Source organism: Babylonia areolata, chromosome 18 (genome assembly GCF_041734735.1).
Source record: "Babylonia areolata isolate BAREFJ2019XMU chromosome 18, ASM4173473v1, whole genome shotgun sequence".
NCBI lineage: Eukaryota > Metazoa > Mollusca > Gastropoda > Neogastropoda > Buccinidae > Babylonia > Babylonia areolata.
This window is the reverse complement of record NC_134893.1, coordinates 24412674-24425641: the sequence shown is the minus strand read 5'-3', so window position 1 is coordinate 24425641 and position 12968 is coordinate 24412674. Positions and strand designations below refer to the sequence as shown.

General features: G+C 43.9%; 1 protein-coding gene across 2 annotated transcripts in view; it reads left to right on the top strand.

The window, feature by feature from the left end:
• Positions 1-12968, top strand: part of LOC143291902 (uncharacterized) — a 46655-nt gene that overhangs the window by 26551 nt on the left and 7136 nt on the right. For both annotated transcript variants that reach the window (XM_076602042.1, XM_076602044.1), the window contains exons 3-6: positions 4553-4641; positions 6667-6811; positions 9430-9626; positions 11462-11710. In XM_076602042.1, coding sequence (XP_076458157.1) covers positions 4553-4641; positions 6667-6811; positions 9430-9626; positions 11462-11710 — 680 coding nt within the window. The remainder of the gene's footprint in view (positions 1-4552; positions 4642-6666; positions 6812-9429; positions 9627-11461; positions 11711-12968) is intronic.

The following is a 12968-nucleotide window of genomic DNA, read 5'->3' as shown; positions in this document are numbered from 1 at the left end:
ATTCTGACCTCACACAGGGAACACTGTGTTGGCCTTTGTCTCACTGTATGTCAGTCATTCTGACCTCGGACAGGCAACACTATATTGGCCTTTGTCCCACTGTATGTCAGCCGTTCTCACCTCAAACAGGCAACACTATATTGGCCTTTGTCCCACTGTATGTCAGTCGTTCTCACCTCAAACAGGCAACACTATATTGGCCTTTGTCCCACTGTATGTCAGTCGTTCTCACCTCAAACAGGCAACACTATATTGGCCTTTGTCCCACTGTATGTCAGCCGTTCTCACCTCAAACAGGCAACACTATATTGGCCTTTGTCCCACTGTATGTCAGCCGTTCTCACCTCAAACAGGCAACACTATATTGGCCTTTGTCCCACTGTATGTCAGCCGTTCTCACCTCAAACAGGCAACACTATATTGGCCTTTGTCCCACTGTATGTCAGTCGTTCTCACCTCAAACAGGCAACACAAATGTCAGTCATTCTCACCTCACACAGGGAACACTGTGTTGGTCTTTGTCCCACTGTATGTCTGTGGTTCTCACCTCACACAGGGAACACTGTGTTGGCCTTTGTCACACTGTATGTCAGGCATTCTTACCTCACACAGGGAACACTGTGTTGGCCTTTGTCACACTGTATGTCAGGCATTCTTACCTCACACAGGGAACACTGTGTTGGCCTTTGTCCCACTGTATGTCAGTCATTCTGACCTCACACAGAGAACACTATGTTCACTGATGTCACTTTTAGTGAGTGGTGGATGCGACTCCTAGTGAATGTTTGGTGTCACTTTTAGTGAGTGTTGGATGTCACTTTTAGTGAGTGTTGGATGTCATTCGACGTGGTTCACGTGCAGTTACCACAGCAACATCAAAACTGTGTATGTGTCAGAGTAGACTTGAACTTTGAATTACCACTATGTTTTGATCTCCCATATGGTGTCACCTGTATTTTAGGTCTGGCTTCAAAAACAATGCAGCGTTGTTGTTTTTTGTTGTTGTTTTTTTCTTTCTTTTCCAAACTATTATATTGCACCTTACTTTTGCATGGCCGTTCTCTGTCTCTATCTCTCTGTCTGTCTGTCTGACTATTTGTCTCTCTCTCTCTCTCTCTCTCTCTCTCTCTCTCTCTCTCTCTCTCTCTCTCTCTCTCCACAGTTAAACTGGAAACAGGATTGGTAGCTTATATTCATCAGTCTGTAAATTACAAAACAACAACAACAACAACAAAACAAAACAAAAAAACAGTATTTTTTATAAACATGAAATAGAATACCTTTGGTTAGTGATTTGCTTAAGGAATAAACGCGTTAGACATGATGATAAGCCACCATGGTTGCCAGAAGATATAAGTATTGAAATAAAGGCTCGTGAACTATTGTCTAAAACTACAGGAAAAGGTGATAGTTTTACGAAAAAGAGAACTAAAGTAACATCAATGAAACGAGCTGCCCGAAAGAAATATTTTAGTGATTTGATAATATCTTTAAAAAAAAAAAAGAAAGAAAAAAGATACAAATCCACTTGGAACGCTATCAATCAACTGTCTGAGAAAAAAGTAACATTTACCCCTTCTGGAAATGAGGTGTCAGCAGAAAATCTAAATATACACTTTACGACTGTCGCGGAAAGAACTGTCGGGGTCGATAACACCGAGTCCAATGACTTACAATTGCTCAAACGGTTTTGTAACACTGAAAGAGTACAGTATAACTTTCAGCTAGCATACATTAGTGTACATGATGTTTTCAAAGAATTATGCTCATTAAAACAGTCCGGATCCCGAGGTTTAGATGGTATCGATAGCACAATTTTGAAGATAGCTACACCTATAATCTCTGAACATATCACGTACATTCATAACCTCTGCATCGAAAAACCATCCACAAGCTTTTAAAAATGCTAAAGTACTACCTGTTCTAAATCTGGTGATCCATCTGACCCTACTAATTATAGACCCTTATCAATATTGTCCACATAATCCAAACCTCTCGAAAAACATATCAAACTAAATGTTCAGTCCCATTTTAACAACTATGATTTATTTCACCCCAATCAAAGTGACTTTAGAAATAATCATTCCTGTCAATCTTTACTGACTAACCTTGCGGAGGAATGGCATTTAAACATAAATGATAAGTTATTTACTGGATCTGTTTTTGTCGATTTTGCTAAAGCCTTTGATACTGTTGATCACAACCTACTTTCGAGAAAGTTAGTCATGTATGGCTTATCGTCTGATTCAGTTGAACTGATATATCCTTTTCTTAGAAACAGAAAACAAGTGGTTATCCAAGCTTCTAAAATATCCCCGTCTTATGTCAGTTAATTATGGTATTCCCCAGGGATCAGTTTTAGGGCCTGTTTTGTTTTCAATTTATATAAACGATCTTCCACTTCACGTTTCATCCTCTTGTGAATTTTTCGCTGACGATACAACACTCCATTAAAAAGACAAATACCAATACAGTGTGCAGTAAGTCGAGGAGCGATATCGATAAACTTATAAACTGGACTGATATGAACCACATGGCAATTCACCCACAGAAGTCCAAATTCATGTTAATCACAACCAGACAAAAACGACAAATAGATAAAGGATTTAAGGTATGACAACGCTGGTGTCCAGTTCCTTCTCAACAAAAAGTGGCAACAGAACAAGAGCAGGAGCAAGAAAATCTTCGGTAAGTAGTCCCAACCCGTCAACCAACAGCATAAAATCAACCCCCCTCACCGCCCTCCCCCCCCCCCCCTTCAAAACAAAAAACACCAAAAAAAAAAAAAAAAGAAAAAAAAGAGAGATATCGAAGACGACGTTGACTCTGTGTCTGTCTGCCTGTCTGTCTGTCTGTCTGTGCCCCACTCTCTTCCTCTCTCCCTCCCTCCCTCTTCGTATCTCTCTCTGTGACGAACAAAGACATCAGCATCAATAGAAATGAATGTGGCTAGCTTGTAGCGTTTCATGTCAATATATGTGTTTTACGTGGAGTGTTAAATTGCTATATACAATCACTCGTTGTTGTTTTTTTCCATTCGTTTCATACTGTGCATTCTCTTTAAATCCTTTCGATTAGTGCAACATCCGTGTGCTTTGATGTCATCGGTTAAAAAGGCATGGTTCTGTGCTCTTCTGGCTGTAACTTCCCCTGCTCTTCTGACCGTAAACATTCATTTCATTCGTCATCGTTTGAAGGTGGAGGAAAATTACTTCATTAAGAAAGGGATTAACAAGCTAATGATGAACGATTAAAACCAAAAATATTGTTGAGGGGAAACATTTGCAAAAACACAAAATGAAAAAGGAAATTAAGACAGGGATTAGCCAGCGCATCAATCAGTGAATAGATGTCGAGATGTTTCGACCTTTCTACATGTGTCTGGATGTGTCCTCTCTCGGTGGCTTTTTTTTAGCACACACACACACACACACACACACACACACACACACACACACACACACACACCACACACACACACACATACACACCACACATACACACACACACACACACACACACACACACACACACACACACTATATTTTTTTTTATATGCCTCAATTGAACTTCTCAGCTCATACTTGCTCAACAGAGCAGGGGATGGAGTGTAGTGTAATCTGAATGGTTGAAAGTTTTCAGATTTTTTTTAATGTTTGTTTTTAAAATCACATCCATGCTTCTTTAATACATGTACGTTATACATGTAAATTGTGATTGCTCCTCTTTCTTAGCTGTTACTTCAAGTTTTCATGTATGCTGATGGCGTGTAATGGTTGTTGCAGTTACGGCATATATTTGTTGGAAATTGTGCTTTTATAGAATAAATGTTTTAATGACTTTTATGTTTCTTTTGAAAATCTCTATTCGACTGAATGTGTTTATTCAGTTATCGTAAGTATTAGATTTGTAAAGCGCTTAGAGCTTGCTTCAGACTGTAGCGATAGAAACAAATAAAACAATACACTTACAGACATACCTATCTGTGCCTATCTTCACATACCTACCTACCTATTTGCCGCTCAGGTCAGTTGTGTGTGTGTGTGTGTGTGTGTGTGTGTGTGTGTGTGTGTGTGTATGTGTGTGTGTGTGTGTGTGTGTGTGTGTGTGTGTGTGTGTGTGTGTGTGAAGACAAGTCTTCAGTGACCTTATTTCTACGAATACCAATCGCGTCCAACCTGCCTAACTTCCTGTATCTACCTTCCTGCCTCCATCTATCAATCTGTATGTGTGCGTCCCAGGCAGCCGGTGGGTCATATCCGTGTGCCGTGTGTGTGGAGACAGGTCTTCATATACTTGCCAACTCCTACATTCATACCTATCTGTTCCTACCTATGCCAACCGATACTTACCTGCCTAACTACCTGTACCTACCTTCCTGCCTCCATCTATCAATCTGTATGTGTGCACCCCAGGCAGCCGGAGGGTCACACCCTGTGCCGTGTGTGTGGAGACAGGTCATCCCATACCTGCCGAGTCCAAAATACATGCCTATTTATTCCTACCTATGTCAACCGTTACCTACCTACCTACCTACTTGTTTATCCCCTAGGCCAGCCGGAGGGTCACCTTCTGTGCCGTGTGTGTGGGGACAAGTCTTCAGGTCTACATTACGGCGTCTTCTCCTGTGAAGGATGCAAGGTGGGGTTGTCTTCCATTGCTCTCTCTCTCTCTCTCTCTCTCTCTCTCTCTCTCTCTCTCTCTCTCTCTCTCTCCACTGTGATCATGCTAAACAGTCTGTGCCATCGCTGTATTGTGTGCTGTGCAAGTACAGGGTTTTTCTTTTCACTCCGAAAGTCAATCATAGCAAGAGTGTGTGGTGCAGGGTTCCTCCCCCCCCACACCCCCACCCCCACGAAAGTCAATCATAGCCAGTGTGTGTGGTACAGGGTTCACCCCCTGAACGTCAATCATAGCCAGTGTGTGTGGTACAGGGTTTACCCCCTGAAAGTCAGTCATAGCCAGTGTGTCTTTGGTTCAGGATTTCCCCCCTGAAAGTCAGTCATAACCAGTGTGTGTGGTACAGGGTTTCCCCCCTGAAAGTCAGTCATAACCAGTGTGTGTTTGGTTCAGGATTTTCCCCCTGAAAGTCAGTCATAACCAGTGTGTGTTTGGTTCAGGGTTTTCCCCCTGAAAGTCAGTCATAACCAGTGTGTTTTTGGTTCAGGGTTTACCCCCTGAAAGTCAGTCATAACCAGTGTGTGTTTGGTTCAGGGTTTACCCCCTGAAAGTCAGTCATAACCAGTGTGTGTTTGGTTCAGGGTTTACCCCCTGAAGTCAGTCATAACCAGTGTGTGTTTGGTTCAGGGTTTACCCCCTGAAAGTCAGTCATAACCAGTGTGTGTTTGGTTCAGGGTTTACCCCCTGAAAGTCAGTCATAACCAGTGTGTGTGGTTCAGGGTCCCCCCCCCCCCCCACCCCGAACGTCAATCATAGCCAGTGGGTGTGGAACAGGGCCCCTTCCCCCCCCCCACCTTCCCCTGAACGTCAGTCATAGCCAGTGTGAGTGGTACAGGGTACCCCTCGCACCCCCCCCCCCCACCCCCCCCTCCCCGACCCCCTGAACGTCAGTCATAGCCAGGCTTTTTTCCCTGAATGTCATTCATCGCCGTTGTGTGTGGGAGACGGTTTTATCTGAAGGTCAGTCATAGAGTGTGTGTAGTTAAGGGATTTTACCTGAAGGTCAGTCATAGCTGGTATGTGTGATACAGGGTTTTTACCTGAATGTCAGCCATAGCCAGTATGTGTGGGAGAGGATTTTACCTAAATGTCAATAATAGCAAGCGTGTCTGATACAGGATTTCTAACTGAAGGACAATAGCCAGTATGTGTGGGACAGGGTTTTACCTGAAGGCCAGTCATACCCAGTGTATGTGGGAGAGGGTTTTACCTGAAGGTCGGTCATTGCCAGCGTATATTGGAGAGGGATTTACCTAAAGGTGAACCATAGTCAGTGTGTGTGGAAGAGGGGTTTTATCTGAAGGTCAGTCATAGCCTGTGTATGCGTGTGTATGCTGGGCTGGACACGTGGTGCGCATGCCAGACCATCGGCTGCCCAAAGGGCTCTTCTATGGCGAGCTGCAACAAGGGAAGAGATCACACGGAGGTCAGAAGAAGCGCTTCAGAGATACTCTGAAAGTCTCTCTTAAAGCGTTTGATATCAACCCTGACTCCTGGAAGGAATCTGCAGTGGACCGTGACAAATGGCGCGCTGCTGTGCACAAAGGCGCCAAGTTGTGCGAGGTCAACAGGACTGCTGCAGCTGTTCAGAAGAGGCAGGCCAGAAAGTCACGGGCAAACAAGCCCCCTGACAATGATATGCCTGTCATTGTCTGCCCCAACTGTCAGCGTCGTGCGCAGATTGGACTATTCAGTCATCTGCGCATTCACAGATAGATTCATGTGCATCCTCCCCCCCCCCACCCCACCACCACCCTCCCCCCATCCCCCAGCTGGATGACAACGATGGTCATCATCGATCTCGATGGACACACCACCATGCGTGTGTGTGGTACAAGGTTTTTACTTCGGGATCAGTCATAGCCCATGTGTGTGGGAGAGGGGTTTAAAGCCAGTGTGTATGTGTGTGTGTGTGTGGAGAGGGGAGAGAGGGTGGGGGGGCGGAGGTTACCTGAAGGTCAGTCACAGTTACAGTGTATGGCACAGGGTTTTTTCCGGCGTACCATCCGGCAGAAGCTGAGCTACTCGCGATGCAACAACCCCAAGGGCTGCCTCATCATGAGGATCAGCAGGACGTGGTGCCAGTACTGTCGTCTGCAGAAATGTATCGCTGTGGGAATGTCCCCCTCGGGTCAGTGTCTGTGTCATTGTCTGTCTGGCTGGCTGACTGGCTCTCTGTCTGTCTGTCTGGCTGGCTGGCTGGCTCTCTGTCTACCTATCTGTCTGTCTCTCAGTCTCTCTGTCTGTCTGGCTGGCTCTCTGTCTGTCTGTCTCTCTAGCCTATCTGTATGTCTCTCAATCTGTCTGTCTCTCTACCTATCTGTCTGTCTCTCAATCTCTCTGTCTGGCTGGCTGGCTCTCTGTGTCTGTCTCTCTACCTATCTGTCTGTCTCTCAATCTCTCTGTCTGGCTGGCTGGCTCTCTGTGTCTGTCTCTCTACCTATCTGTCTGTCTATCAATCTCTGTCTGTCTGTCTGTTTGTCTGTCTGTCTTTACCCAGATTAATAGATATCCACGAATTTGGTCGTACGCATGGGTATTTGATCTGTTGAATGTATATTGTCCAGTGTGTATACTTCAAGTCACGATGTTAATAGTGTGGCGTTACGGCATTTGCTTGATTCCCTGTTGGCTTAATATTTTAATGTATGTTGTGCAGTGAACATTTAAAAACTGAACATATGTGTACTTATTTTGTTCCTTGTTACCCCATGAAGTGGTTGAAAATGTGTTGCCAATTCAAAATATTTCTCTTTTAAAAAAAAAATCACCATTATTCCTTCTTTTCTTGTTTTTTTTTTTTTCATTTTGAAAGTAACCAGTTATTCATTTTCATTTTATAGTTCGATTAGAAATTAACTGTAAACAGTACCAGTGTTTTGTTTGTGCCATGTCTGTGACGTGTCTTGGTGACAGCTGTACGCCCAACAAGCGTGACTTCGTTGTGCTGCCGATCATTATTATTTTTCATTATTTTCCCCACTTCTTTACGATATCTGTTTTATTTTTCACACTTATTTCAATGGTCAAATTAAAGATACAGTTTCAACTGTTTTTTTCCTCCTTTCTCACTTATGCACGATTCTTCGTATTATTTCATTTGCCACGGACAATTGCTTTGTGGTGGTTGTTTTTTTTGTTTTTGTTTTTTTTTGTTTTGTTTTGTTGACTCACTTGTGTAAACAAAGTGAGTCTATGTTTTAACCCGGTGTTCGGTTGTGTGTGTGTATGTGTGTGTGTGTGTGTGTGTGTGTGTGTGTGTGTGTGCGTGTGTGTGTGTCTGTGTGTGTCTGTGTCTGTGTGTCCAGGTAAACTTTAACATTGACATTTTCTCTGCAAATACTTTGTCATTTGACACCAAAGTAAGCATAAAAATAGGAAAAATTCAGTTCTTTCCAGTCATCTTGCTTAAAACAAAACAATATTGCACCTCTGGGATGGCCACAAAAAAAAAAAAAAAAAATGAAGCCTAATTATATGCAGACTGCATTTACTGTTATATTTATATTTTTTGTATTCTCTAAACTTGGAACTTTGATCTGATATTCTGACACAACAACAAGAGCAGTTATTATTATCATATTTTGTTCAAACAGGAACTTCTTTTGCTAAGCATGGAAGTTTTATTTATTTTGCAAACGTTTTGGTGCAGATAGTAAAAAAGGGAAATTACTCTGTAATTAATGCTAGGGGACTTAATTTGCTTTAAACTGATCTTTCTCATCTTAAACATTACATTTTGAAATTATACTCAATACATAAAAAGATTGTGTGTTTTACTCTCAGTGTACAGGGCTTTCACTATGTTCATTCGCCCAAGTGGTCTTTTTCGCAAAATACTAAAATCAATACGAGTGGACTTTACAGATCTGTTGGCTGAGCCCTGAACGACGCCATTTTGTTTCAAGTTGTTAACCTGCCCGTTCAATCCTATATTCAATGGACAATACACGATAACATGTAATGGAAAGTTGGAGAAGGAGACCGTTAAATATTTATTCAGAGAAAGATTTGTGGACGCCATATCACTTACTGGATTATGCCCCAAACTGCCATAAAAATATCCACAGAATCAGTCGGAATTCACAGTTAAAAATGGTAAACCATGCGAGTTAATACCCTTGAATTGATGAAACGAAAACATTTCCAGTCTTGACTTTTCTCAAAATGAAGTCCTTTTCACTTCATACGACGTTTAGAAGTACTTGTACTTGGCTCTACATGTTATTAGTTTAACAAAATACTAAATTTTCATATCAACTTTAAAACTATAAAACTAGAATGAACATAAAAGAGAAATTGAATCGATCGACCGTGTCGTACTACATTCCAGGCGGGTGTAACTAAACTTGTACATCTATCTAGATCTAGAGAAAACGGCTAAATGTTGCAGTGTGATTGCGGCGATAGCCACGTCTCCTTTACCGCGGACATAAAAAGAAATTTTTATTGCCCTTAAAGATTTTTTTGAATGCCCAAGATACACCAGAATAAACAGCGTTCTCACTGCGAATACCGCAATCGATTTATCGCCCTTTAAAAAAGTATGTTTAAATGTTAAGTTTTAGAACGTCAGTTAAGGAGCCAAGATAATGTAATGGGTAAGACAGTTTCTTCTCACTCCTACGGGAGACTCCATATATATATATATATATATATATATATATATATATATATATATATATATATATATATATATATACAAAGTGTTTTGCTAAGAAACTGACACTTTGTTATTGTTGTTGCTAGCTGTACGGCTGGGCCGGCGGCCCATGAAGGACCGGCCCAACAAGCGCCACTTCGTGGTGCTCCCGCTCAGCTGTGGGGGCCGCGTGGACCTGGACCGGCAGACCAAGGTGGAGCACATGGTGCTCTGCATCCATGAGGCCTTCAGCGCGGCAGTGGCTCTCGTCGACTCGTTCACCGTCACCCTCACACGCATTCCGGTGTGTGTGTGTGTGTGTGTGTGTGTGTGTGTGTGTGTGTGTGTGTGTGTCTTTCTGTCTGTCTGTCTGTCTGTTTGTGTCTGTATGTCTGTGCGCCTTGTAAACATGCGCTTTTTCAATTCGTCACAGTAAAGAATCTGTGAAGACCAAAACAAAAACAACAACAACAACAAAAAAAACAAAAACAAAAAACCAACAATGCATACATTTTATTCGTCGCATTTAAAGGATCTGTGGTTCCAACTTTGTCTGTCTCTATGTCCCTCCCCCCGACCCCCCCCCCGCCCCCCCCCCTCCCCACGCCCCCCGCTCCCCTCCTGCACCAATAGTTGACGTGACAATAACCTGTCTCCTGTCTGTCTGTCTCAACACCCCCCCCCCTTCTAAACGATGATACTCAAATGTATATATTATTACTCTAACAAAATGTCTTCAATCACCGATAATAATTATGTTTGACGGGACATGAAACAAAATTCCTCCTCCTCACCACATCTGCACCAAATTGTAAGTGAGACAATAACTCCTTTTCTATCATGTCTGTCTGTTTCACAACCCCCTCCAACAATAGTTGATGCGACAGTTTCTGTTTCAGTAGCTCAAGGAGGCGTCACTGCGTTCGGGCAAATCCATATACGCTACACCACATCTGCCAGGCAGATGCCTGACCAGCAGCGTAACCCAACGCGCTTAGTCAGGCCTTGAGAAAAAAAAAAGGGTGAATAAATAATAGATAAATATATTTAAAAAAAACACCTACTACCACTACCAATAATTTGTATAAGGCGCAAAAACGTGATGAAGTCAACTATAAGCGTTTTGTTTTTTGTTGGTTTGTTGTTGTTGTTGTTGTTTTTTGTTTTGGTCTTCACAGATTCTTTACTGTGACGAATAGAAAAAAACACATGTTTACAAGGCGCACAGACATACACACACACACACACACACACACACACACACACACACACACACACACACACACACACACACACAATAACCTGTCTCTTGTTTGTCTTCTCCCCCCCCCCCCCCAATATTCCCCTGCCCCCCTCCCCGCCCGCCCCTCCCCCGCCCTCTACCCTCCCCGCACACCCCCCCCCCCGCCCCCCATACACACACCCTACCCCCTACCCCCCCGCACGCCCCCCCCCCCACACACACACACACACGTATTGCTTTCACAGCATGGCGCAGTTGCTGTTTACACCCGGCTTCAGTTCCATGTTCGGCCCAGCATTGTATGAGGGACCTGTGGACCGTGCACAGAATTAATGTTTCATGCACCCACACAAAAACATGTATTCACACAAGTCGATATTCGCCGTGAGAGAGAGAGAGAGAGAGAGAGAGAGAGAGAGAGAGAGTGTGTGTGTGTGTGTGTGTGTGTTCATGCTCGCATGCATTCCTTTGGATATGCGCACGTGAACCCACTACATGTCAGGTTCCCACGCACATTTTCACACATGAACGCACATCATGAGTGTACGCACACATCATCCTTATCATCATCACCATCATCTTCGTCTCAATAAGGTGAAGTTATCACTGTGATTTATTAATCCGGTATTGTCCCAACAATATGAAGTTATCGGTGTGGTTTATTTATCCTTTGTTGTCCTACTAAGGTAAAGTTATCATTGTGATTTATCAATGCTGTATTGTCCCAACAAGATGAAGTTATCACTGTGGTTTATTAATCCCGTATTGTGCCAACAAGGTGAAGTTCACTGCGATTTATCAATGCTGTAATGTCCCAACAAGGTGAAATTACCACCGTGGTTTATTAATCCCTAATTGTTCCAACAAGATGAAGTTCTTATCAATCCTGTCCCAAGGTGAAGGACATCCGGACAGCAGCAGACTGGGACGTGGTGTACGGACAGTACGTGCCCACAGTGGTGCAGTGGCTGAGCGCTTTCGCCAGGGACATCCCCCAGTTCAAGGACCTCAGCACGGAGGACCAACGCCTGCTCATCAAGGACAGCATCCTGGAGACTGCTGTCCTCCTGGACTCCCTGCACGTACACCTCGACACTGAGTGTCTGCTCAACGACAAGTTCCGCTTCCGTTTGCACTGGGCTCAGGTCAGTGAAGCCTTGGCGGAAGTGAATGCGGTGATGCTGGGGTGGGTAGTAAATGTGGTGAATGGCTGGGGTGGACAGTGAAGGGGATGGATGGTTGGGGTGGGCAGTGAAGGGGGTGGATGGTTGGGGTGGGTAGTGAAGGGGGTGGATGGCTGGGGTGGACAGTGAAGGGGATGGATGGTTGGGGTGGGCAGTGAAGGGTGTGGATGATCGGGGTGGGCAGTGAAGGGGATAGATGGGTCGGGTGGGTAGTGAAGTGGATGGATGGTCGGGGTGGACAGTGAAGGGGATGGTTGGGTCGGGTGGGCAGTGAAGGGTGTGGATGGTCGGGGTGGACAGTGAAGGGAATGGATGGGTCGGATGGGTAGTGAAGTGGATGGATGATCGGGGTGGGCAGTGAAGGGGATGGATGGGTCGGGTGGGCAGGGCAGTGAAGGGGATGAAAGGTTGGGGATGTGCAGTGACGTCTGACTGAACACCCATGAGTGACCACGACCATGTGTGGATGAGTTCCGAAAAAATTAAAAACAGCCGACTCAAATTCCACCTTAAGAAATTGAAAGATCGTGACAGCTCTGATCAATTTCAGGCAGTCACGTGAGGAAAATTCGACCCACTCCTGCTCGAAGGAGATCTTACAGCCCTCACAATTTCAACCAAGTGATGACAGAAATAGCAACAGAGGTCCAAGGGATCAGCAGGTGGAAATCCAAGCCACGGATCACAAGTAGTATATTAGAGATGTGCGACACTAGAAGGAGCCGAAGACCACTGAAGAAAACTGAGAAAGGAAAAGAGAAACACAGCGATAATAAACAAAGAGGATCACTCAAGTCGTGAAGAAAGCAAAGAACAATTGGACAGATCAAAGGTTTGAAAAAATTGAGAAAACCCTTGACAGCAAAGACACACACAAAAATTTAAGACTGTAAAAGGGTTTTTTTTTTTTGGTTTTTTTTTAAACAAAGAACAATAAATAAATTAATTAATCAAACGACAGAAATAAAGTAACGTCAGCAAGACAGCAACTGTCTCACACTGGAAAATGACATTGCAGTGAGGTAGAGTGAGTGTTCCTCTATCTCCAGAGAGCAAAGGAGACTGAAGGGTGCTGTCATGGCAAGATTCATCAAACATGGATGGCGTCATGGAGCAGGCAGTGACAGCAGTGAAGTCGCTAAAATGTGACACGGCAGCAGGCATCCATGCAGAACTTTTATAACATGAGGAGAGGCAGTAATTGACATCATAACTGTCA